This window comes from Heloderma suspectum, chromosome 6, assembly GCF_057233095.1.
Source record: "Heloderma suspectum isolate Gila_16-S chromosome 6, 16-S_ref, whole genome shotgun sequence".
Lineage (NCBI taxonomy): Eukaryota > Metazoa > Chordata > Lepidosauria > Squamata > Helodermatidae > Heloderma > Heloderma suspectum.
Window position 1 is genome coordinate 79,278,548 of NC_139463.1, and position 24,223 is coordinate 79,302,770.

Consider the following 24,223-nt stretch of genomic DNA (forward strand, 5'->3'; position numbering starts at 1 on the left):
CATTCATTCCTCTTTGAAAGAGGAAATGGGAAGAGATGTTTTGGAACACGCAAGAACTAGGAGGCTCCTGGGATCCAGAAGGGGAAAACAACTATAGGCCCACCTCCTGGGCAAGGTGCTTGACTGAGTGGTCACTGCTCAACTCCAGGAAATTTTGGGTTTAGGGATGGGCACCCTCACCTCCATCTGGTCCTTTGGGTGATGGCCAAGCTGCTGTTGCTGCCACACATGTGAGCGGTGCTGTAGGAGCCAAAGGATGGCTCAGTTACCGCCCAGGAAGCAGGGCAAGGCCAGCTATCCCCTTACTAAGCTGTGATTGTGCACACAATGGTGGCTTTCAGTGACTTCTGCATGTCTGAAGTTGCATCTATAGCAGCCTAAAAGGGGCAATGACTCAAGATTAAAGGTGTGAAGGGCCTTATCTCCCAGCACACCATTGCAGCTCGGAAAGGGGACAGATGACCTTGCAGCTAGGGATGTCAGAGAATTCCACGTCGGATCTCAGTGAGGCTGAATGCCAGTGCATTCGGCCCCCCGAAATCCATCACAGAATGAAGACCCCACCCCTCCAACCCATAAAAAGGTGCTCGGAATGAAGTCCCCGCTGCCACCAACCCACAAAATGGTCGCGAAACGGAGCCCTTACCTGCTCCCTTACGCGCTGCTTTGTGAATGATGGCCATCCTGCGGCCGACATTCACTTCCTCCTCTTCATAGTCATGATAGGCTAGGTAAATACTTACATAGCCTATCACGGCTAATGCAGGGACACCATTTACATCCCTGAGGAGGATGTGATAGGCTACGTAAGTATTTACGTAGCCTATCACGGCAGGAGGAAAAAAACCCTGGAAAAAACAGTGGCTACCGCCATTTGCGTATGCTTGGGTTTTTCCCCCTGCTGTGATAGGCTATGTAAATATTTACGTAGCCTATCATGGCTCAATACAGGGACACAAATGGCGGCGGCTACGAGAGCCGCCATTTGAGTCCCTGCAGGGCTGCCCAGTGGCTGCGGAGCAGAACTGGCCCGGTGGGATTCTGGGGGGGAGGACCGGATCACCTCCCCCCCAATGAGGATTCTGGGGGGAGTTACGCCCACCCCCACCACGGATTGCCCAGTGCAGAGCCAGGTAGGTGTTTCATACATCCCTACTTGCAGCACTTCCTTCGAATCACTGAGCAGGAAAGAGAGCCCCCCACAGCCCCACCAGTGGGGGTCAGGTGGCCGGGCAGGGGGGAGTCTGTCAGACTCCAGTCCCCACTTGAAATCCCATGCCATCTCTTCTTGGATTGAAGTGATTTTCTAGATCCATTTCAGTCTGGTTTAAAACTTGGTTTGGACCAGGGATGTACGAAAGTCACTTACCTTTTGCGGATTATGTTGATGGTGGGGGGGGGATTCCGTCCCTCTCCTCGGAATCCTGGCCGGGGGGGGAGGCGATCCATTCCTTCCGCCCAGAATCCTGGCCGGCCAGCTCTGCTGGCTGATTAAAAAAATCAGCCAGCTGATTAAAAAAATCAGCCAGCTGATTAAAAAACAAAAAAAGTGCGTATGCAAATGGTGGCGCCCATGGGCGCCACCATTTGCTTTCCTTATTTTGGCACATCTTAGTCTACATAAACATTTACGTAGACTGAGACAGCGAAAATAAGGGGAACGCAAATAGCGTAGATGCTACGCTATTTGCGTTCCCCTTATTTTCGCCATAGTCTATGTAAATGTTTACATAGACTAGATGTGCCAAAATAAGGAATGCAAATGGTGGCGCCCATGGGCGCTGCCATTTGCATGCACGCAGTTTTGGGTGGTTTTTTTTACTCAGCCGTGATAGGCTATGTAAACATTTATGTAGCCTATCATGGCTGACTGCAGGGACGCAAATGGCGGCAGCTATGGCCACTGCCATTTGCAGACCTGGCCAGCCAGGATTCACAGTGGAAGGGATGGGGCACCTCCCCCCCGGCCAGAATTTTGGGGGGGAGGGACGGGACGAATCCCCCCTGGCCAAAATTTTTTTGGGGGAGTGATGGAGCGCCTCCCCCCCACCGCGAATAAATTTCGTCATAATGTAAGTGAATTTCGGACATCCCTAAGCCTATCACCTTTTTTTTGTTTTGTTTTTTACCTGGAAATGGCGGCAGCGGCAGCCAGTCCGAAGACCGGCCGCTGCAGCCACCGCCACAGAACTGCCTCTGGAGCCGCCGCCACCAGGAAGATCTGCCAAAGGTAAGTCCCGTCCCGGGGGGGTGGTGGGGCCGGGGGCCATTCTGCCACCGGGCATTCGGCCTCCCTGCGATCCATGGTGGAACTTTCATACATCCCTAAAAGAATGAAGGCGAAAGAAGAAGGGGACAGCATAGGATGAGATGGCTAGATAGCATCACTGATGCAATGAATATGGACTTGAGCATGCTTCGGGAGAGATCACAGGACAGGAAGGCCTGGCGTGCTATGGTCCATGGGGTCACAAAGAGTCAGACACGACTGAATGACTGAACAACAACAACAATAGCAGCATAATTGTCAGGAGCGCCCTAGCTGCCTCTGACAGTCTACACCAATAGCCAACTCAAGACACAGACAAAAGGAGTCTTTTCAAGGCTTTAATAGGGATGTCAAAGAATTCCGCCATTGATCTCAGTGAGGCCTAATGCCAGTGCATTCGCCCCCAAAATCTGTGGCGGAACGGCCTGCCACCCCCCTGCCATCCCACAGTTCACCCCCGGGATGAGACTTACCTGGGGCGGATGTTCCGGGCGGTTGCTTCTCCGCTGGTGGCTCTGGCGGAGGCTTCGGTGGCGGCGGTTGCAGCTTCGGTGGCGGCGGCTGCAGTGGCTGGTCTTCCGACCGGCTTCCACCACCGCCATTTGCAGTCTGGAGGGTTTTTTTTTTTTTTACAGGGACGTGATAGGCTACATAAAGATTTGCGTAGCCTACCATGGCTGGTTTAAAAAAAAAAAGTGTACGCAAATGGCGGCAGCTATGGCTGCCGCCATTTGCATTGCTTATTTTTCGCCGTCTTAGTCTACGTAAATATTTAGGTAGACTATTACAACAAAAATAAAGGGGAACGCAAATAGCATAGCGGGTGCTATTTGTGTCCCTGTTTGATTCGCTGTTTTAGCCTACATAAATATTTAAACATTTAATTATTTAAATATTTAAAAATATTTACGTAGGCTAAAACAGCAAATCAAAAAGGGATGCAAATAGCACTCGCTAAGCTATTTGTGTTCCCTTTTATTTTCGCCGTCATAGACTACATAAATATTTACTTAGTCTAAGATGGCCAAAAATAAGGAATGCAAATGGCGACGGCCATAGCAGCCGCCATTTGCGTACGCGGTTTTGTTTTATTTTAACCAGAGCCCTCCGCAGCCGGAAATCCAGCTGCGGACGGCTCTGGCCTGGGCTGGGCCTGGCTGGCTGCTCCGTGGAGCCGCCGAGGATCACAGCCAGCCGTCGAGGATTCCGGGGGGGAGGAACGAATCGCCTCCCCCCCTGTCGGGGATTCCGGGGGGAGGGATGCAATGCCTCCCCCCCACCATGAACATAATCCGCGGAAATGTAAGTGACTTTCCTACATCCCTAGGCTTTAATCCTTTTACAACTTAATGACTCTTTCAGATGCAAATCACCAGCAACTAAGCAAGGAACAGCACTGGGGAAAGATAGCAGAGTAGCCTATGCTCCAGGTTAGGCAGTTGGTCCCCATTTGAAGGAGCATCACGGGAAGACCCTGAACTTATGGGCTAGGGAGAGATCCTCCCTCTTTCCCTTGGGTCCTCGGGACACGAACATTGCTTGCATGCCAAATGAGCGCTACGCCTGCTTTCCGCGCCCTCCAGCTGTCATCACTCCCGGTGTCGGCATTGAGGGTCCAGCAAGCCCTCCTCCAGCACTCTCTCACTGCCAGGTTCACTATCTATCCCAGGAATGCTGGCAGGAGGAATCTCTGCGTTCCGTCTAATGGCGTTCCGTCCCTCCCCCCGGATGGCGCCAAATATTGGCATTCCGTCCCTCCCCCCGGAATCCTTGCCGTGGGGGGAGGCGCTCCATTCCTCCCCACCCGGAATCCTGGATGGCCAGCTGTGCTCTGCAGGGATTCTGCAGAGCCGCTGGCCGCCTCTGCCAGCAGCTAGACATCCGGCCGCTGGCTAGCAGGAACACGCCGTTTGCATCCCTGCGGTCAGCCATGATAGACTACGTAAATGTTTACGTAGCCTATCACGGCTGACTTTAAAAAAAATGCGTGTACGCAAATGGCGGCGGCCATGGCCGCCGCCATTTCTATTCCATATTTTGGCACATCTTAGTCTACATAAACATTTATGTAGACTAAGACGGCAAAAATAAGGGGAACGCAAATAGCCATTTGCATATGCGCGGGTTTTTTTTGTTTTTTTAAAAAGTCAGCCGTGATAGGCTACGTAAACATTTACGTAGCCTATCACTTTTTTAAAAAAAACCTAGCCGTGATAGGTTACATAAATCTTTACATAGCCTATCACATTTTCTTTTGTTCTTTTAACTGGAAATGGTGGCGGCGGCAGCTGGTCGGAAAACCGGCCGCCGCAGCCGCCACTGCTGAACCGCCGCCCGCAGCCGCCACCGGAGCTGCCGCCGGAGCTGCTGCTGGAGCCGCCTCCACAAGGAAGATCCGCCAAAGGTAAGTCTCATCCCAGGGGGGGTGGCAGGGGGGTGGCGGGCCATTCCGCCACCGATTTCGGGGGGGCGAATGTGCTGGCATTCGGCCTCCCCGAGATCCGTGGTGGAATTTTCGTACATCCCTAAAATATTTACATAGGCTATCATGGCAAAAAACAAAACAAAACGGACGCAAATGGTGGTGGCTACGGCGGCCACCATTTGTGTTCTCTCTCTCTCTTTTTTTTTCCCGTAATAACCTAGGTAATTATTTACGTAGGTTAAAACAGCAAAAAAAAAAAAAGGAACGCAAATGGCAGCTGCCGTAGCCGCCGCCATCATTTGCGTTCCCTTAGTTAAGCCATGATAGGCTATGTAAATACTCACGTAGCCTATCACAGCTTCTGTAGGGACGCAAATGATATCCATGAGTTAGATGTGATAGACTATGTAAGTATTTACGTAGCCTATCACGGTTACATGGAAGAAACGAATGGCGGCCGCAGACGCAGACGCCATTCGCAAGTCAGCATGGACGGCAGCAGTCCTACTAAAACATTTTATAGTAGGATGTATGGTGTTGATCCAGGTCAAAAACTGATGTAAAATGTCTTATCAGCTTTGACAACTGTGGCCCTTCTTTGTATTTTGATAACATTGACCACAGCGTAGAGTGTTTTCACTGCTACTGGAATGAGTGATTGCAGAAGATGGTGCTGGGGGGATTATTACTCTATGGTGTGGGAGTTATATTCTGGGATTGCAGAACGCTCTATTCTTATTCCCTGAACTTTAGGGGCACCGAACCTCTGTCACAACCTCAGGGCTGAATTACATTCAGAGAAGATCTCAGGGAGCCATGTTCCACTGGTGGGTAGGATCATAAGCCAAGGAACGAAGGCAAAAACACACACAAATGATCAGCATATTTTACATTAAAGATCTTACTACCACTAATTAAACCTTAGGAGTCACATTTCGGCTTTTCAGAATAAGGAGAGATCTGCAAAAAAGCTGGGAAACCACCAGGTTTGAGTAAGGCAAAGACAGTTATATTCTGACATTTTTAAAGTCTTCATATTCATTGCTGTGTGTCTTGTAGCACTTTACTTTTTATCCTGTTCCCTTGGCACCCCTACAGAGCAGGATATGACCCCGAGCCTCAGGTTTTATGTTCCTGGTGTAATTTGTATCCACCTTGAAAACAATGCAGTGGTTGCTCAAAGCCAACATGGATTTGTCAAGAACAAATCCTGCCAGTCTAAGTTGATCTCATTGTTTGATCAGGTTACCTCTCTTGTGGACTGTGGGAATGCTGTGGACATCATATACCTCAATTTCAGCAAACCTTTCCACAAAGGGCCCCATGATATCTTGAAGGGGAAAATAGCTAAAAGTGGGCTAGATGAAACAACTGTCAGGTGGATCCACAGTTGTCTACAGGATCAGACTCAAAGTGTGCTTTCAAATGGGATCTTTTCCAGTTGGGGAGAGGTAACAAGCGGGGTACTGCAGGGCTCAGTCCTGGGCCCAGTGCTCTTCAACATTTGTATTAATTAATCAATTTGTATTAATTTGTATTAATGAGGAGGTGCAGGGAATGCTGATCAAATGTACAAATGACCTAAAATTGGATGGGATAGGTAACACCTTGGAAGACAGAAATAAAATTCAAATTGATCTTGATAGGCTGCAGCGCTGGGCAGAAAACAACAGAATGAGATTTCATAGGGATAAATGCCAAATTCTGCACCTAGGAAAAAGAAACCAAATGCCCAGTTACAAGATGGGGGTACTTGACTCAACAATACTACACACAAGAAGGATCATGGAATTGTTGTAGATCACAAGCTGAATATGAGCCCACAATATGATGTGGCTGCAAAAAAGGCAAATGGTATTTGGGGCTGCATGAATAGAAGTATAGCTTCCAAATCCTGTGAAGTACTAGTTCCCCTCTACCCAGCACTGGCTAGGCCTCATCTGGAGTGCTGTATCCAGTTCTGCCCACCACACTTCAAGAAGGATACAGACAAACTGGAGAGTGTTCAGAGGAGGGCAACGAAGATGACCAGGGGACTGGAAACAAAGCCCTATGAGGTGAATCTGAAAGAAGTGGTCATGCTTACCCTTGAGAAGAGAAGACTGAGGGGTAGGGATGGCAGAGAATTCCACCATGGATCTTGGGGAGGCCGAATGCCAGTGCATTTGACCCCCCTGAAATCTGTGGCGGAATGGCCTGCCCCCCCGCACCCCCTGCGCATCCCCCCGGGATGAGAGTTCCCTGGGGCGGATCTTCCGGGCGGCTGCCGCTGCTGCCATTTGCAGTTTTTTTTGTTTTGTTTTTACACAGACGTGATAGGTTACGTAAGTTTTTACGTAGCCTAATACGTCTGGGTAAAAAAAAAAAAAAGGCGTACACAAATGGCGGCGGCTATGGCCGGCCGCTGCCGTTTGTGTACACCTTTTTTTTTTTACCCAGACATTTTAGGCTACGTAAAAACTTACGTAGCCTAAAACGACTGGGTAAAAAAAAAAAAAAATTGTACGCAAATGGCGGCGGCTATGGCCACTGCCATTTGTGTTCCTTATTTTGGGCCATCTTACTCTACGTAAATAATTACATAGACTAAGACGGCGAAAATAAGGGGAACGCAAATAGCGTCCGCTACGCTATTTGCGTTCCCCTTATTTTCGCCGTCATAGTCTACATAAATATTTACGTAGATTAAGACGGCCAAAAAGAAGGAATGCAAATGGCGGTGGCCGTAGCCACCGCCATTTGCATATGCGGGTTTTTGTTTTGTTTTTTTACCCAGAGCCCTCCACGGCTGGAAATCCGGCTGCAGACGGCTCTGGCCTGGCTGGGCCTGGCTGGCTGCTCTGCGGAGCTGCCACAGAGCACAGCCGGTTGCAGAGGATTCCGGGGGAGAGGAACGGAGCTCCTCCCCCCCGGCCAGGATTCCGGGGGGAGGGATGGAATGCCTCCCCACCACCATTAGCATAATCTGCGAAAGGTAAGTGATTTTTGTACATCCCTACTGAGGGGAGAGATGATAGCACTCTTCAAGTACTAGAGATAGGGATGTTAGAGAATTCCACCATGGATCCCAGGGGGGCTGAATTCCAGTGAATTCACCCCCCCGGAATCCATGGCAGAACAGAGCCCCCCACCCCTCCACCCCTCAAAATCCCTCCAAAACGGAGCCTATCTGGCTGCAGCTGCGGCTTTGGCTTTGGCGGCAGTGGTGGCTCTGGCTGCTGCCGAGCTGGTGCGGACACAAATGGCTTCCTGAGTAGGGGATGCCATTTGTGTCCCTATGGTAGACCATGACAGGCTACGTAAATATTTACGTAGCCTATCACGGCTAAAGCAGGGATGCAAATGGTGTCCTGTATGCCATTTGCATTCCCTTTTTATCCGTGATAGGCTATGTAAATATTTACGTAGCCTATCACAGGCTACCATAGGGACGCAAATGGCATCCCCTACTCAGGACGCCATTTTCGTCCGCACCAGCTCGGCAGCGTCTCAAGGCCCCGCTGCAGGTTGGCCCAGCCGGCTGCTCTCTGGCCTGGCTGCGGAGCGGAGGTGGCCGGGCAGGATTCTGGGGGGGGGGGAGGAATGGATCACCTTCCCCCACCTGAGGAACCCAGTGGAGCCAGGTAAGTGGGGTTTCTTCACCCCTAACTAGACAGGTTGTCAAAGAGAGGAAGGCCAGGATCTCTTCTCAATCATCCTAGAGTGGAGCACATGGAATAATGGGCTCAAGTTACTTGAAGCCACATTCCGACTGAACATCAGGAGAAACCCCTGACTGTTCGAGCAATATGACAATGGAACCAATTACCTAGGGAGGTGGTGGGCTCTCCCACACTGGAGACATTCAAGATGAGGCTGGACAGCCATCTGCCAGGGATGCTCTGACTTGGATTCCTGCATTGCACAGAGGGTTGGACTTGATGGTCTTATAGGACCCTTCTGATCCTACTATTCTGTGATTCTATGGCAGTGGCCGGAGACCTTCACTTTGGTTTGATGTGATCCCAGCTGCCAGGAAGAACATTTGTTATTTTTTTAAAAAAAGTGGGAGGGGTTGGGCACCTTGGTGGGTGCCAAGAAAGTTGTATGGGGTGCCCTCCTGCCCATGGGCACAATGTTGCTGCCCCACAGGCTTTAAGACTGGTTTTCTCTCGGACTCAGGTTGGATATCTATAGTTTGGAAAATGGGGGGGGGGAGGATTAGATTGATTTGAACTTTCTATGTCCAATGATTATGACATGAGAACAGGATTTTGCTTTATTTGTGTTTGGTTGGAATGTTTGTAGTCAAACCCCCATTGTCCTTCTCATATAATTACATTTCATATTTTCTTCTCTTGTTGCTGCTGGGGGAGATGCTGCTGAGAGAACTGCTGGGAAAGGCGCCGCACCTCACAGACCGTGAACAGGCATGGCATGAGGGCAGGAGTCGCCCTGCACCTTCGAAGGAGGGGAGGGCGCCTGGTTGCTGGCTGACTCCAGCCTCTGCTCAAGCTTTCACTGGTTGCTCACTTGCAAGGAGTCCCTGGAGGCTTGAGTGAGGCCAGCAGCAGAAGTTCACCATGAGGGCGGGCTGCCGCCACTGCTGCCACTGCCACGGGGGAGCCCCTGCCTCCACCAGCTCCGAGGCCCTCTGGACACATGCCGGCAGCCATCTTGCTGCAGGGACTTGGGGAACCATTTTTAAAAGGGTGTCTCCCTATATTTCTGGAAGAGGCATGGCGTAACTCTGCACAGTGCACCGAAGTGCTTTTGCTTGACCTGATCTCCTCCACGCCAGTTCGGAACCCCTCTGCCTTGATTTGGAGTTCGCCCGAGACACCCAGCTTCAACTCAGAGTTCGGGCTTCAGGCCAAAGCAAAGCATAGCCCTAATTTCCTTGAGCGACCAGCAGCAGTTGATTACGTTCAGAACCTGTCTCTTTTAAAAGGTTTTAATTCTTTTAATTTGGGGTTTTTATTCTTTTACCTTGTTCCCCCCTCTGAAATCTTTGATGTGGAGCGGTATATAAAGACGGTAAATAAATAAATAAATAAATAAATAAATTGTAATGAACCATCCTTGGGGTTTGTGTTTGGATGTGAGGAAGGAGGAGATTGCTTGGAGTATGTCAAGGAAAGCTGGAGGGAGCCTGACATGACACTTGTAATTATTTGAGTGGACAGCTGGAAGAGGGAGATGAAAGGGGGTAGAGGGGATGTTAAAAAATAAGGTAAAGGTGTCCCCAACCAGTCATGTCTGACTCTAGGGTATGGTGCTCATCTCCATTTCTAAGCCGAAGTGCCAGCGCTGTCCGATGACACTTCCGTGGTCATGTGGCCGGCATGACTGAACACCGAGGTGCACGGAACGCTGTTACCTTTCCCGCCGAAGCGGTACCTATTTATCTACTTGCAATTTCTTGCTTTCGAACTGCTAGGTTGGCAGAAGCTGGGACTGAAGACAGGAGCTCACTCCGTCACGCGGCACTCAGGTCTCGAACTGCTGTCCTGCTGACCTTACGGTCAGCAGTTCAGCGTCTCGGTGGTAATGGGTTTAGGGGATTACTAGTCCCCATGGCCCTTCTTTATGAGCCCCTGCCAAAGGAAGTGAGGCGGGTGGCTACCAGGAGGAGGGCTTTTTCTGCTGTGGAACCCCGGCTCTGGAATGAGCTCCCTAGTGAGGTTCGCCTGGCACCTACATTGTATTCCTTTCAGCGCCAGGTGAAGACCTTTTTATTTTTCCAGGAATTTTAGCATTCTAAACTTTTAGCTTTGCTGTTTTAAATCTGTAGTTTAAACTCCTGCACTGCTGCTAGGTTTTATTGTGGTTGTATTGTTATATTGTGGTTTTAATGTTCTATATATTTTAAATTGTTTTATTGTGTGCTGTTTGATTTTAATTTTTGTGAACCACCCAGAGAGCTTCGGCTATTGGGCAGTATAGAAATGAAATAAATACAAATACAAATAAATAAATTCAGTGCAGATTTTGATTTACTGTCATTTCTTCACCATTGCTCCTCAAATAAACACTCAGTTGGCTCTTAACCCTGGTAATTGTCAGGGAAACTGATGCTTGCAGGATTTGACCTACCCACCCTGAGACCTACACTTGCAGAGTATTGTTAGCATAGTAAGACTGTGCCTAATTCTCCCAACAGTCCACAGGAGAATTGGTTGGAGTCAGATGTAGCTATACCAAAAGCAGACCCATATATTGGCATGGTGGAGACATATATTTCAGTAATGCACCTAAGGCCGGATTCAACCCAATGTCTCTTCGGGAACTTATGACCAATACCAGACATGCCAGATGTCCATATGCAACTGTTGTGCAGTATGAGCCAACTTTTCCTATTACTGATTCTCCAGGGAGATGGTTTTTTTGCCTTACACAGACAGAGAATCCATGACACCAGGGAGACATCTCTATACTATGTAATTATCACAATCACTGTTGTTTTGTCATGTATGTTAAGGGGAGAATTATTAATTCAGCTTAAAATGTAGGCTTTTTTCATTTCTAAACTGACTTCGGGGCTGAACTGATAACGTGCCTCTCAGAGCTAGGGGACTGCTCCTTTGAGGAGAAGGCCAAAATAAATCATATTTTCTTTGATCCGCTCATTCTTCTCCTGTGTGGTACTTGGAGGAAAGGGATACATTTCTGTGAGTTTCCTGATGTAAGGACCAACGTAGACAAGGCAGTCATTAAAGATGAAGGTGTGCAGTTCTTGCGGGAGTCAGCATGTTCTTGGACTCAAGTTGTTGTTAATGGTGGTATGGCTGCTTCTCCTGCTGCCGCCTATTGTTTATGATCTTAAGCCGCAGAAGGTTCATGAATCAACCAATGTGTCCAAGTCTGGAGATATAATAATTGGAGGGTTCCTCTCTCTTATACAGCCTGTGTATGATTCACTTCAGTTTACAGATCCTCCAGACTGGACTCCTGTTAATCTTCAGTAAGCCTTCCTTTATTACGTAGTAGTGGTAACACAATTTCCCAGATGAGGGATAGAATCTCCAAGGATGGAACTTCAATTGCTGCATCTTTGCCTATCAATGGTCTCAAGGTATGGGGAAGATAGGATCAGCTGAAAAAATTCAGGTGTTATTAGAGGTGTGTCAACCCTGTGTTTAACCCTTCCCTTCCTTTTGCTTTAATCTCTCCAATGCTGAAAGAGTTGCACTGGCTACCCATTGTTTTCTGGGCCAAATTCAAGGTGTTGGTTTTCAATTTTAAAACCCTATACCAGTCTGTCTCAAGAAGCACCTCCATCAGCACCAGACAGTAGACTCAAAAAGATCAGCCTAGGATGGCCTTCTCTCTGTCCCAACAGCCAAGATAGCAAGGCTGATGAGGATGAGTGAGAGGGCCTTCTCTGTGGTGGCCCCCACTCTGTGGAACTCCCTCCCTAGGGAACTCTGCCAAACCCCCTCTTTAATGGGCTTCTGCCATGCATTGAAAACTTGGTTGTTCAGGCAGGCATTTGAGGTGGGTGAGGGTATTTTTAGAAATACGATGTTTTAATGTGTAATTTTACTGTTTCAAACTGTTTGTACTGTTGTACATTGCCCAGAGTGGCCAGGTGACTCTCCAGATGGGTGATTAAGAAAATAAATAAATAAATAAATCCCCTGTTCTGATATGTATGGGGAGCTCTACAACCATCTTTCGCTAGTGAAAATGCTTTGCAATTTTTCTCTCACTGTCAATCTCAATGCAGAATAGTGTCGAAGAATTATCAACAGATCTTTGCTTTTATTTTTACCATCCACGAGATCAATAAGAATCCCAGCCTCTTGCCCAACACGACTCTGGGGTTCCATATCTATGACAACCTACATAATGCAAGAGGCACATCTGAAGCCATTGTGGATCTGCTCTTCACGCAGCAAAGGAAAGCACCTAATTTCAACTGTAAATGGAAAAAAGAGGTGTTGTCTATCATTGAGGGGCTCAGTGGAGGAGGCATTACCCAGATGGCCAGCATCTTTAGTCTGTACAAGATTCCACAGGTAAATAACATCTCTTGGGATGGCTGAAAAATCTTGCTTTTCAGTCATATTCTAATATGATGTCCTTTATGTTAACTTTGTTCATTTCAAAACAAACACATTGCATCTTCATGACAATCTACAAACTAAAAGTAAACTAAAATATATGTTACATAATGTAACATTCATTTCCTGCTCCAGCATTTAAGGAAATGCAAATTTAACTAATATACATACTTCTTTTTTTTACTTTTGTGGTAATGATTGAATGAACCAAAAATTATTTTATCTGCCTGCCTGCCTGCCTGCCTGCCTGCCTCTCTCTCTCTCTCTCTCTCTGAACATTTGGTGCATCTTTATGTCCCTATCACCAAAATATATCCCCCAATATTTCAGCCAGCTAACATGAGATATGCTCTGATTCCACTGTTTCAGGCATAGACTTGAAGAAAGCTTCATTTAAAGTGATTGGTTTGGTGTATGTTTTGCAGGCTGACCAGTGTTAATTATGCTTTTTTTGTGGATAGAAATGATGGATTGAAATCACTTCTATGTCACTAAATCTAAATCCTCCGATGTAAAGTGCATAGAAGACACCCTTTTTCTGATTCTTGGGTATTTTAGCCATGAACTAATGGAGAGTTATGCTTGTTATGAAGTAAAACAATTGCTCAGATTGTGGAACTGATTTTGGCTATTTTATCCATGTGAATTCTATCTTGGTTTTTGTCTATTGCAGTCAGAAAATAATTTACCATTACTGGAATGTTCCTTTGTGAACCTTATATTACAGAAAATATATGGTTAATATTATTTAGGAAACATTGAAAAGAAAAATATTGAAAGAAATATCTGCAGACACAGTAATTTGGAAACCTGCAAATATTACTCTAGCCTCTGTTAAGTTACATTTTCCCCATTAGATCACATATAGTGGACATGAGACTACACTCTCCAGTAAAACCCATCTTCCTTCTTTGTACTGGATGACACCCAGGGAAACGTCTTTGCATGAGGGGATTGTCCAGCTGCTCCTGCATTTCAAATGGACATGGATTGGCCTCATTGTTTCAGAAGATGATGACGGAGAAAGGTTTGTGCAGATGCTGAATCCTGTGCTTGCTCAGAATCTTATCTGTGCTGAATTTCTGGAATGGTCCCGAGCAGTACACAGATCCAATATACGTGCTTACATTGAGATTCTTTCAAAGTTAAAGAAAGCACTTTTATTAACCAAAGGCAATGTGGTTATTGTCAGCGGAGATGTTCATACTCTGTTTCCTTTAGCCGTCATCTTAGGCAATTATGACGTTCATGATCCCCATATAGGGAAGGTTTGGATTACAACAGCTCAGTGGGATTTCACCAGCACACTGTATGAAAGCAAGTTTTCTTCCAAAACCTTCCATGGTGCATTAACTTTCTCAATCCAAACAAATGCAGTGCCAGCATTCCAGGATTTTCTCCGAAACATGAAGCCTGATGAGACGCTGATGAAATTCCTTTATGTGTTTTGGCAAATGGCCTTCAGCTGTTGTGTGCGAGGTGTAAACATTGAGAACTGTAAGAACTGTACCGGAGCGGAAAAGCTGGAGACCCTGTCTGCATCCCTCTTTGATATGGATATGAGCAGTCAGAGCTACAGTGTCTACAATGCCCTCTATGCTGTAGCACACACTTTACGTTCTACGTATTTATCAAAACATAGGATGAGGGTGCTTGGAGGCAAAGTGGGACGTCTGAACATTCAGCCATGGCAGGTAAAGTGACCACTCATTTGCATTTCCCCCAGAGTAGGACAATGTATTTTCATGGCTTTCGGTAGCATAACAAACTGTTGCCGGGAGACACAAAACTGAGAAGGAGAATGCCTCAGGTACAAGTTGCTGGGGACGAAAGTGGGGAAGGGCTCTTTTCCTCCTATCCTGCTTCAGGGTTTCTCACAGACATTTGGTTCTTCACTGCGGGTAACAGCAGTCCTGCAAAGTAGGCCTTTGGTCTGATCCATGAGAACTCTTCTTATATTCTGGAGCCCTTTTGTACGTTGTCTGAACAACCTAACAATAATAGATGTGGTTTCAGAGCTTCGTATGGTACCAAGATGATAGGAAGGTAAGAAAAATCTGCTGTACTGTATTCCTATACAGTTCAGGTTTACAGTAAAATCTCAATGGAAGCCTGATGGCACAAACACTCAGAAAGAGTGGTCTTTCCTTGATATATGCTGGTGTACTTTCTCTTCATCTAGCTCCACTCTTTCCTGGAAAACATCCATGTTAACAATGGTGTGGGCCATGAAATATTATTTGGGGATGGGCAACTGGCAGCTGGATATGACATCATCAACTGGATCACTTTTCCCAACCAATCCTTTCTGAAAGTCCCGGTTGGAACAATTTCATCAAGCCAAAAGTTCATTATTGCTTCGGATTCCATTAGATGGAACAGCATATTTAAGCAGGTAATAATAAACTACAGGATGTATTTTAAAGCCTCAGATAAATGGAAGAATAATGATGCCCAGGCACTGTATCACAGTCCTGGAGATTATTCATCAGTGTATATTTCTGAGTAGCCCTTTACCATCTGGCTGATATGACTGGTGCAAAAGCTCTTGCCTGTGGGCAGCATTTGACTAGGAAAGCCCTTTCCGGTGGTCTTCCAAAGCCCCCTACATCTGGTATCAGTGTGGCACGTCTGATCCCCTCTCTCTGATGAGGGAACAGTGATAAGCATGGACCATGGGGGTTTCTCTTTGACTATGGAATTAAATGGAAGGAGACGAAATGGTGTCTTACCCAGATTCATGGAGCCAGCTTTGGTCCACACAGGGCTCTGTGGGTGAGTGTATCTCACCCGTAAATTTCGCTTCACAGAATATACTTCTGGGTATGGTGGGATGTTGGGGTGAACATCATCTGAGGGCACAGCTGCTCAACCAATCCCCCCCACCCAGGCTCCCTCCCCCTTCTCTCATGATAAAATCCTGGGGATCTGCCTCCCCTGTATCGGCAGAAATCACTCTCTTTCTGTCTCTCCCCACCATCGTTAATTACTTCCTTACAGGGACAATAATTAAAGGAACACATTGTCCCCTTTTCCCTGAAGGTCCAGATGCTCCTGCATTTCAGGAACAAGCCTCATTGAGCACAATGGGACTTACCAGCCCCCTAAGCTGATGCTGCACTGGAACAAAGGTGTGAATTAGTTACTCTCAAATGCAATAAACCAAACAATGGGGAATCACAGCATTGAGATATTGCTTTCCAGCCTTTAAGGAAGTCATACTTTAAAATTTGCTATCACAGTGAAAGGCACACCCCTGGGCAGGGTTAGCATACCCGGGGCAATTGCTGGTGTTAGGACATATAACAGCTATACCGCAGAGAAGCTGACTTAACGAAAATAATGAGATTGTAAGGAGTCTCAGGAAATCTGGTTTTCCCGTGATAAGGTCCGGGGTGTCTCCTGCTAGGGATGTACGAAAGGGACTTACCTTGTCCCGCAGCTTTTTTCGCAGTGGGGGGGAGGCGCTTCGCTTCTCCCCCCGAAGTTCATGCGAGCGGGAGGTGTCTTCCCGCCTCTCCCGGCTGAAATTCAGGCCGGGGGGGAGGCTTCCCGCCTCGCCCCTGGCCGAAATTCAGGCCGGGGAGAAACACCCCGTCTTCCCAGCCGCGAACTTCATCAGAAAAGTAAAAGAACTTCTTTTTTTTTTGACTTTGCAAATCTAGCCATGATAGGCTACGTTAATCGTCACATAGCCTATCACGGGGTGTTTTTTTTTTTTTTACTTTTCTTGGAATGGCGGCGGTGGCAGCCGGTCAAAAGACCGGGTGCCGCCCCTGCCCCTGTCGAAGCCCTGCCGAACCGCCGCTGCGACCCGCCACCGGGAGTGACATTCGGGAATTCATTCATCCCGGGGGGGTGCGGGGTGCGGGGGGGTGGGGAGAATTTCTCCCCGAAACTACTTCGGGGGGCCGAATACATTGGCACTTGGCCCCCCAAAGTTTCGGCGAGAAATTCTCTGACACCCCTATCTCCTGCATGGTCACAATGTCATGTGTCCCTAATGACCTCCAAACACAGCCAGCTCAGAGTAAATTTCTCATGGAGACACACACACACCCCTGTCAATAATTACAAATTTGCTAAATGGGTTTACTTTTAAAAGTTTTGAAATATGATAATTTTATGAGCAAGCTAAGTTCTATATAAACAAATTTGAGAAACAGAATGGCTGCTTTCTCTTCCTGAAGCCACTCTCCCCAAGCTGGTGCTCTCCAGACGTTTTAGACTACAGAGCCCAGGATTCCTGACAATTGGCCATAGTGCCTGAGGCTGATGGGTTCTGAAGTCCAAAATATCTGGAGGGCTACATGTTGGGGAAGTCTGTCTTAATGCAATAAAGTGACTTCAGATCTGAAAAACGTGCTAAAACGCAAGTATTGCATATTTTTCAATGTTCACATAATGACCAATTATTTCCCAAAACCCCCAGAAACTTTGTTTTGGTGTTTTCTTTTTCTTTCCACCCGCCCACCACCACCACTGCCTCCAAATTTACAGAAATTTCTCATCTCTAGTTTTCACACAACTGGGGAAGAGTCTATTCCCCCATTTATTTCATAAACAGGCTAGCTTTTTCAGTTTTCTTTCAACCGTGGGTGTAAATATATTCAATCTCATTGGCGTGCAAATGTTTACATTTGCATAAATGTGTGTGCAAAATTCCTTCAGTCTATTCTGTGGAGAAATATTTACCCAAATATTTCCCAAATGTTTTGGAAACTTTTAATGTGGAGCTGTGCTAACATTCCTGGGGGGGAAAGCATTTCTGGATGAAGAGAAAATTTGTCTTTCCTTCTGTGAAAAAACTGGCTTTACCCAGGGGTTCCATGAGTATTTCTACCCAAGGCTTTAATTGTGCCTCACACGTTTTTGTGGGTCTTTCACATGATGTAGTCAACCTCCAGGGCACTTCCTGTGCTTTCTGGCCATTATAGGGGCTTTTTTTTCTATTGGGAAAGTGCGATAAGGGATTGTATCGCTCTCTGAAGTGCTATAAGTGTTTGTTGACTTTCCGGAATCCCATGATATTGCAACTGTACTATAGCATGGTCTAGTGGCTCTATAATGAAACATCTAGAACTTTCCCTAGAAAGAGAAACCTCAGGTGAAACCATGTGAAAAGGATCCATTCTTAATCCAACAAGGAATCTGAAAGCAAAAGCCTCAGTAAGGCTGTGGGATTGTAACCTCATATAGAAATGCCCTCTGAGATGGAATTCCAGTAATTGGGTGGTGGGGGTCTAGCCCTCCAAATAACCACTCCCACATATTTCTTCTCCAGTGCAAAGTGTCACCAGGAAACAGGAGGTTTTACTGGCTTCTGGTACTAGACACACAGTTTTAGTTCACTAACAACTCTCTCTAGGGATGTACAAAACTCACTTATCTTTCTGTGGAATTTTTCGTGGTGGGAGGGGAGGGGCCCTTCCCCCCCCCAGAATCCTTGATGGGGGGAGGCGATCTGGTCCTCCCCCCCAGAATCCTGCCTGGCCAGCTCCATTCCACAGTGGCTCTGCGGAGCAGCCGGTCAGGTCCTTCCGCAAACGGAGTTCCAGCCATGGACGGGCTGCTGAGGACGCAAATGGCGGCCACTGTAGTGGCCACTATTTGTGTCCAAACAGGCTGCTGTGATAGGCTACATAAGTATTTACGTAGCCTATCACGGCTAACCCCCCCAAAAAACAAAAACAAAACCAGCATATGCAAATGCTGGCGGCTACGCAGCCGCCATTTGCTTTCCCTATTTTTCGCCCGTCTAGCCTACGTAAATATTTTTGTGCCATTGGCATCCTTGCAGCTGTGATAGGCTACGTAAGTATTTACGTAGCCTATCATGGCTAACCCCCCCAAAAAACCCTCAGCGTATGCAAATGGTGGCGGCTACGGCGGCCGCCATTTGCGTTTCCTATTTTTCGCCGTTCTAGCCTGCTCTCATGGCGAAAAATAGGGAATGCAAATAGTGGCGCTGTAGCCGCTGCCATTTGCGTATGCTGGGTTTTTTTTGGGGGGGGGTATCCGTGATAGGCTACGTAAATACTTCCGTAGCCTATCACAGCTGCAAGGATGCCAATGGTGGCCGCAGCAGCCCGGCCGTGGCCAGCCAGGAGACCAGCCGCCAGAGCCACCACCGCTGGAGCCATTGCCGCTGGAACTGTCGCTGAATCTGCCGCATCCGCCCCAGGTATGTTCCATTCCTGTGGATTCCGTAGAGGGGTGGGAGGCAGGAGGCTGTTCTGCCATGGATTCCGTGGCGGAATTCTCTGCCATCCCTACTTTCAGTGCCCAAGGTTTGGTCTTTCCTGTCTTGTACTCATTTCAAGTCCATCTCTAGTACAGAAAAAACATTAAGCAAACGATGCTGACACAAACAAATCAAAACAGCTTCAAGATGCATTTATAGCAACAAGGATTAGGAAGAGAAAGACACCACAGAACATATGCTGTTGCACTTGTGTCCTGCTTGTGACTTCATGGTCAACAGCTGGTTGGCCACTGTGTGAGCATAATGTTGGAGGAGATGGATCTTTGGTCGGAACCAGCATGACTCTTCTTATGTCTTTCGTTCTTAGTAGATCCACCAACGTCTGTTATTGTTGAAGGAAGCAATGTGTGTTGCTCCTCCTACTTTCACTTTTCTTCCCTGAGTCCATTGCTTTCTTTGACCATCAGTGTAGACATACAATATGGTTTCCTTTATCCTGAATTGAAGTGAAATTTCCCAAAGGATAATTGTTCTTTTGTCATAGTGTGGGAAGAATTCCATCTATTCTTAGGAGAATATTTGACAAAGTGCCACCCCCCCCCATGCACAAACATTAAGCTACACATGAAAAAAAGATGCAGAAGTCAAGTTTACTCTCCTGGATATTTTTAAATCATTCCTGAAAATGAAAGGTTGAATTTCATTTTTCCCCTCTTGTAAATATTATACAGTGTTTATGGTATATGGAATTTCATTAGGCTCTACTTTTGACAGTACACCAGGAAACTAGACTTCAGACTTTTCTCAGTTTTCGAGTAGGAATGTAGGTGGACTAACTGTCATGAAGAAATTAGTTGCTATTGACCTCCCAGTTTATTGTTATTAGACGCAGCCCCGTTCCACGTGTGTGGAGAGCTGCCTTCCTGGACACAGCAAGATAGTTCGAAAGGGGAACCCAGTTTGTTGCTATGACTGTATTCGGTGCCCAGAAGACATGATCTCTAACCGGACAGGTAAGTGGCAGCGCACGGATTTGCCCAAGAATGTTTTCAACTGTATATTTACATTAATATTTTAGTGTCTTTCTTCAGTTTTTCATTTCCCAAAGAACTGACTATGTGATCGTAGTAATCCCAGGTGACAAAAATTTCCAAGAGATTTTGATTTTTTGCATCTTTTGAGCAAGTATAATTGATTGGCATATGGAATGGCATATTATATAATATGTTTGCACTACTTGTCACTAACTTTCTTAATGCCCCTCAACAGTTCTCCAAGGTGGTATGGGGCCATTGGGTGCACTGCCCCACCTAGAACAGTGAGTTGCCCAAACTAGATGTCTGCGGGGGGCGGGGTGTCCTTCTTACATTGTGACATGACAAGGACAGCCTCTCCGTAAGGAATGCCAGCTTGTTTTGACAACAGGAAAAAATCAAGTGTCTCTCTCTTTCTCTCTCTCTGTCTATACAGAGGAATTGAAATAGATATAGATACATATTCAAAACAGCAAGACTAAGAACAAAGTATTCAAAAAACCTATTTTAAGCTAAACTTTTCAGCATCCACCCCCATCATTAGTTGTGCCATACACAAACACACACACACACACACACACACACGTGTCATATTTAAATTGCAGGTGGTGCTGGTTCTCCCCACAAAAGTACAGAAGGACTCCCTAGTCTACTCTCTCAAGATTTGTCTTGACCTCCCAGGGAGTTTTCATTATCACAATCACCCTATTTTTACTTACATGATCCTTTGCAGTAAGATGTGCCTTGAAGAGTTAACTGTTACAATTTTCTCTTGTGGGCTAGAGTTAGAGTCCACAGCTTGGACTTCCCTTTGACCTAGGTGTCACTTTTATTTTTATTTGTGTTGTTCACACGGCCAGCAAAAAAGAAGCATATTTGTGTGCCTGCATTTAAAGCAAATGTTTCTTTCATATGGAATCATTATTATAGTTAGTAGCCCAGAGTCAGATGCTAAAACAGTGTAAGAAAGCAGCAAAACAACCTGGAAAAATACCTACCCTAACTTTTATTTTAAGGCACACTATATTTGAATAGGGGCTAGAATGATACATACGTTTTGGGGCACTTAATGATTGCAAAGGCGGAAAAAAGAGCTCTAGATTGATAGAAACACTGCTGTGCTATGTAAAATACAGTTAGCTGGCTGGACACCGAGGATGTACTCGGGCTTTGTTTCCAGCTTTCCACTGAATGTGTGCCGAGTCTAATGAGGCCTTCACAGTGATGGTAGGCAGAAAAATCTAGCCAGCATCCAGTAAAAATAAGCATTAACGTCACCACTGGCTTTCCATACTTATTTTCCAGTTTCTGAATAGTCCATCACATAGGAACCAATTAAATGTTTTCACTTGGTTGTCTGACAGGAGGGAAAATCAAAGGAGAAGTCAGACAAAACTACAAGGAAGGAACCGCAATGACTGAAGACACACATTAACATCTGACTTGTTTCTCTCTCCTTCTTTAAACTAGAGCTATAGTATGGACACATTTGTTATTCAGGTGGAATATGAAGTTGAGGAAGCCATTCATATTGTTGTCAGCAGCACCTTCCCCCAAAGGTTTACTTTGGCTGCATTGTAATGTGCTCTTTCTAACTGTTCCACGAACAGGGTTTGCTTGTGGTTTTGTGTTGGTGTTTTCTTGTGATTCAAGATTAAAATGACTTTTTTGAAAAACAAGTTCCGCTGTTATTTCCTTTCCTTTTTCAAATGATTTTGTGCATTTTCCACCTTTCAGTATCCCCGCCTTCAATGGATCTTTAACAGCCTTATTTCTTGGAGTGTTTGTGCGTGTGTGCGCGCGTGTGTGTGTGGAGGTGGGATGTTGGCCATTTAATTCCTGTGGTTCATAATGAATTTTCAGTTCATTGCATTTTATAGAGCCTGTTATGTACACTTGCTCCTTCAGCGCAGAGGAGTGAGATGAAAGTTACTTCCTTTGCGCTCCTCAAAACCTCTTCCATCATGAGAAGGGGGGGGGCATCAGCTGATGCTATGAATCAGCAAAAAGAAAAAGGCCCCATCAAGAAATTGGACTGCCTTACCTATAAAGGACAGCTGCAAAGAGAGCTGCCATCAAGCCTTGAACATACTTGCTGAGATAGTTGCTGAGATTGTGCGATGTCTCTGAATGTTAATACACATTCCATCCTCTTAGTATTGCAATGAAGGTGGCTGAATTCTGTTCAAGTTATGATGACTAGAGGAACTGATACCGAAGGAAAGACAACCAATACTGTATAACATGGACATCCCTGCTTAGAGGAAAAACAAAAAGGGTTAAGGTGAGACTCATGCTGGGGCCAAACCTCAAATGTGAGTTCGCCTTGGATTAACCTGAAAATGATCCAAAATTCAAAAGATCTCAAATTATTTCTAGGGATGCATGGAAGTCACTTACCTGGTCTCGCAGCTTGCGTCGCGGTGGGGGAGAGGCACTTCGCTGCTCCCCCCGAAGTTCAGGCCGGAGGGGGGAGGCTTCCCTCCTCGCCCGGCTGAAATTCAGGCCGGGGGGGGAGGCTTCCCGCCTTGCCCGGCCGAAATTCAGGCCGGGAAGAAGCGCCCCGCCTCCCCGGCCGCGAACTTAAAAAAAAAACAAAAAACAAAAACGCCCCTGTGATAGGCTACGTAACGATTAATGTAGCCTATCACGGCTAGATCTGCAAAGTCACCCGTGATTTACATAAAGATTTACGTAAAGATTTACGTAGCCTATCATGGCTGACTTTGAAAATCTAGCCGTGATAGGCTACGTAAATTTTTACGTAGCCTATCACGGGTTGTTGTTTTTTTTTTACACTTCACTTTTTTCTTTCGCGGCCGGGGAGATGGGGCTCTCCCCACCGGCCAGAATTTTGGCGGGGAGGGATGGGGCGCCTCCCCCCCAAAAAAAAGCTGTGGGTCCAGGTAAGGGACTTTCGTCCATCCTTAGCCACATAGATATCTGAAGGCGAAAAAGGAAATACATCTAAAGTTAGTAAGTCTTGTCAACCATTAACTTTGCATTGTGACAGCCATGGTTTGTAAAGAAAGCTAACACTACCGCACACTTTTCTTAACCCTTTCAGATGCTGTTTATTGTGTCAAGTGCCCAGAAGATCAATATGCAAACAAGAACCAAGATCAATGTATCCCCAAGCTTCGGACCTCCTTAACATATGAAGAGCCTTTGGGGATCGTTCTGGTTTCCCTGGCTCTTTCCCTTGCTGTGATTACAGGTTTAGTGATATTGACCTTTGTAAAGAACTGGAATACACCCATCGTCAAAGCCAACAACCGAAACCTCACCTGTATTCTCCTCACCTCCATCCTGCTTTGCTACTTCTCTTCCTTTCTGTTCATTGGCACTCCTGGGGAGGTGTCGTGCCTTCTCCGGCAGTTGGCGTTTGCTCTCATTTTCTCCATTGCAGTGTCTTGTGTCTTGGCAAAAACTGTCATAGTGGTCCTGGCCTTCATGGCCACCAAGCCGGGCAACAGGATGAGGAAACTGCTAGGGCAAAAAGTGGCAAATGCCATTGTGTTTTCCTGCTCCTTCATTCAGGTGTGCATCTGCATTGCATGGCTCTCAACCTCTCCTCCATTCCCAGATGTTGACATGCACTCTCAGGCTGGGCAGATCATAGTGGAGTGCAATGAAGGCTCCGTCTTTATGTTCTACTGTGTTCTGGGCTACATGGGCTTTCTGGCCCTCATCAGCTTCACAGTAGCTTTCCTGGCCAGAAAGTTGCCAGACACTTTCAATGAAGCCAAGCTGATCACCTTCAGCATGCTGATGTTCTGCAGTGTTTGGATCTCCTTCATTCCAGCTTCCCTGAGCACCAAGGGGAAAGATGTGGTGGCTGTGGAAGTTTTTGCCATCTTGGCCTCCAACACTGGGTTATTGGGTTGCATCTTTCTCCCAAAGTGTTACATCATTGTTCTAAGAGCCGAGCTCAACTCCAGGAAGCTTCTAACAGAGAAAACCACTTAGGGAATATGGGACAATCAAAGGTGTACTCTACTTCATCCCCTTGGTTATTTGGAGGAAGGCCAAGGCAGTTATAGCCAGGGAATTTGGAAAGTATATCAGTTCTGTGATGGATTTCTTCTGCTGAATTAAAATGTGACTTCTCCATTTTAGCACTTTAATATTTCTCCAGATCATTTAATGGATACCACATTGTAGATCATTCTGATACTCCTATTTTGTCAGTTACCTTGTTTATTTTTCTTTATTTAAATAGAGGAATGCAAATAAATAAAAAAT

General features: G+C 46.4%; 1 protein-coding gene across 1 annotated transcript; it reads left to right on the plus strand.

Moving 5' to 3' along the window:
- Positions 1–9,335: 9,335 nt before the first annotated feature.
- Positions 9,336–23,947, plus strand: LOC146341344 (vomeronasal type-2 receptor 26-like). The gene is made up of 5 exons (XM_084807383.1): positions 9,336–9,532; positions 12,403–12,694; positions 13,597–14,433; positions 19,831–19,957; positions 23,046–23,947. Exons 1-5 carry the CDS (start codon positions 9,336–9,338, stop codon positions 23,945–23,947), a joined length of 2,355 nt encoding a protein of 784 aa, XP_084663509.1.
- The last annotated feature ends 276 nt before the right edge of the window (positions 23,948–24,223 follow it).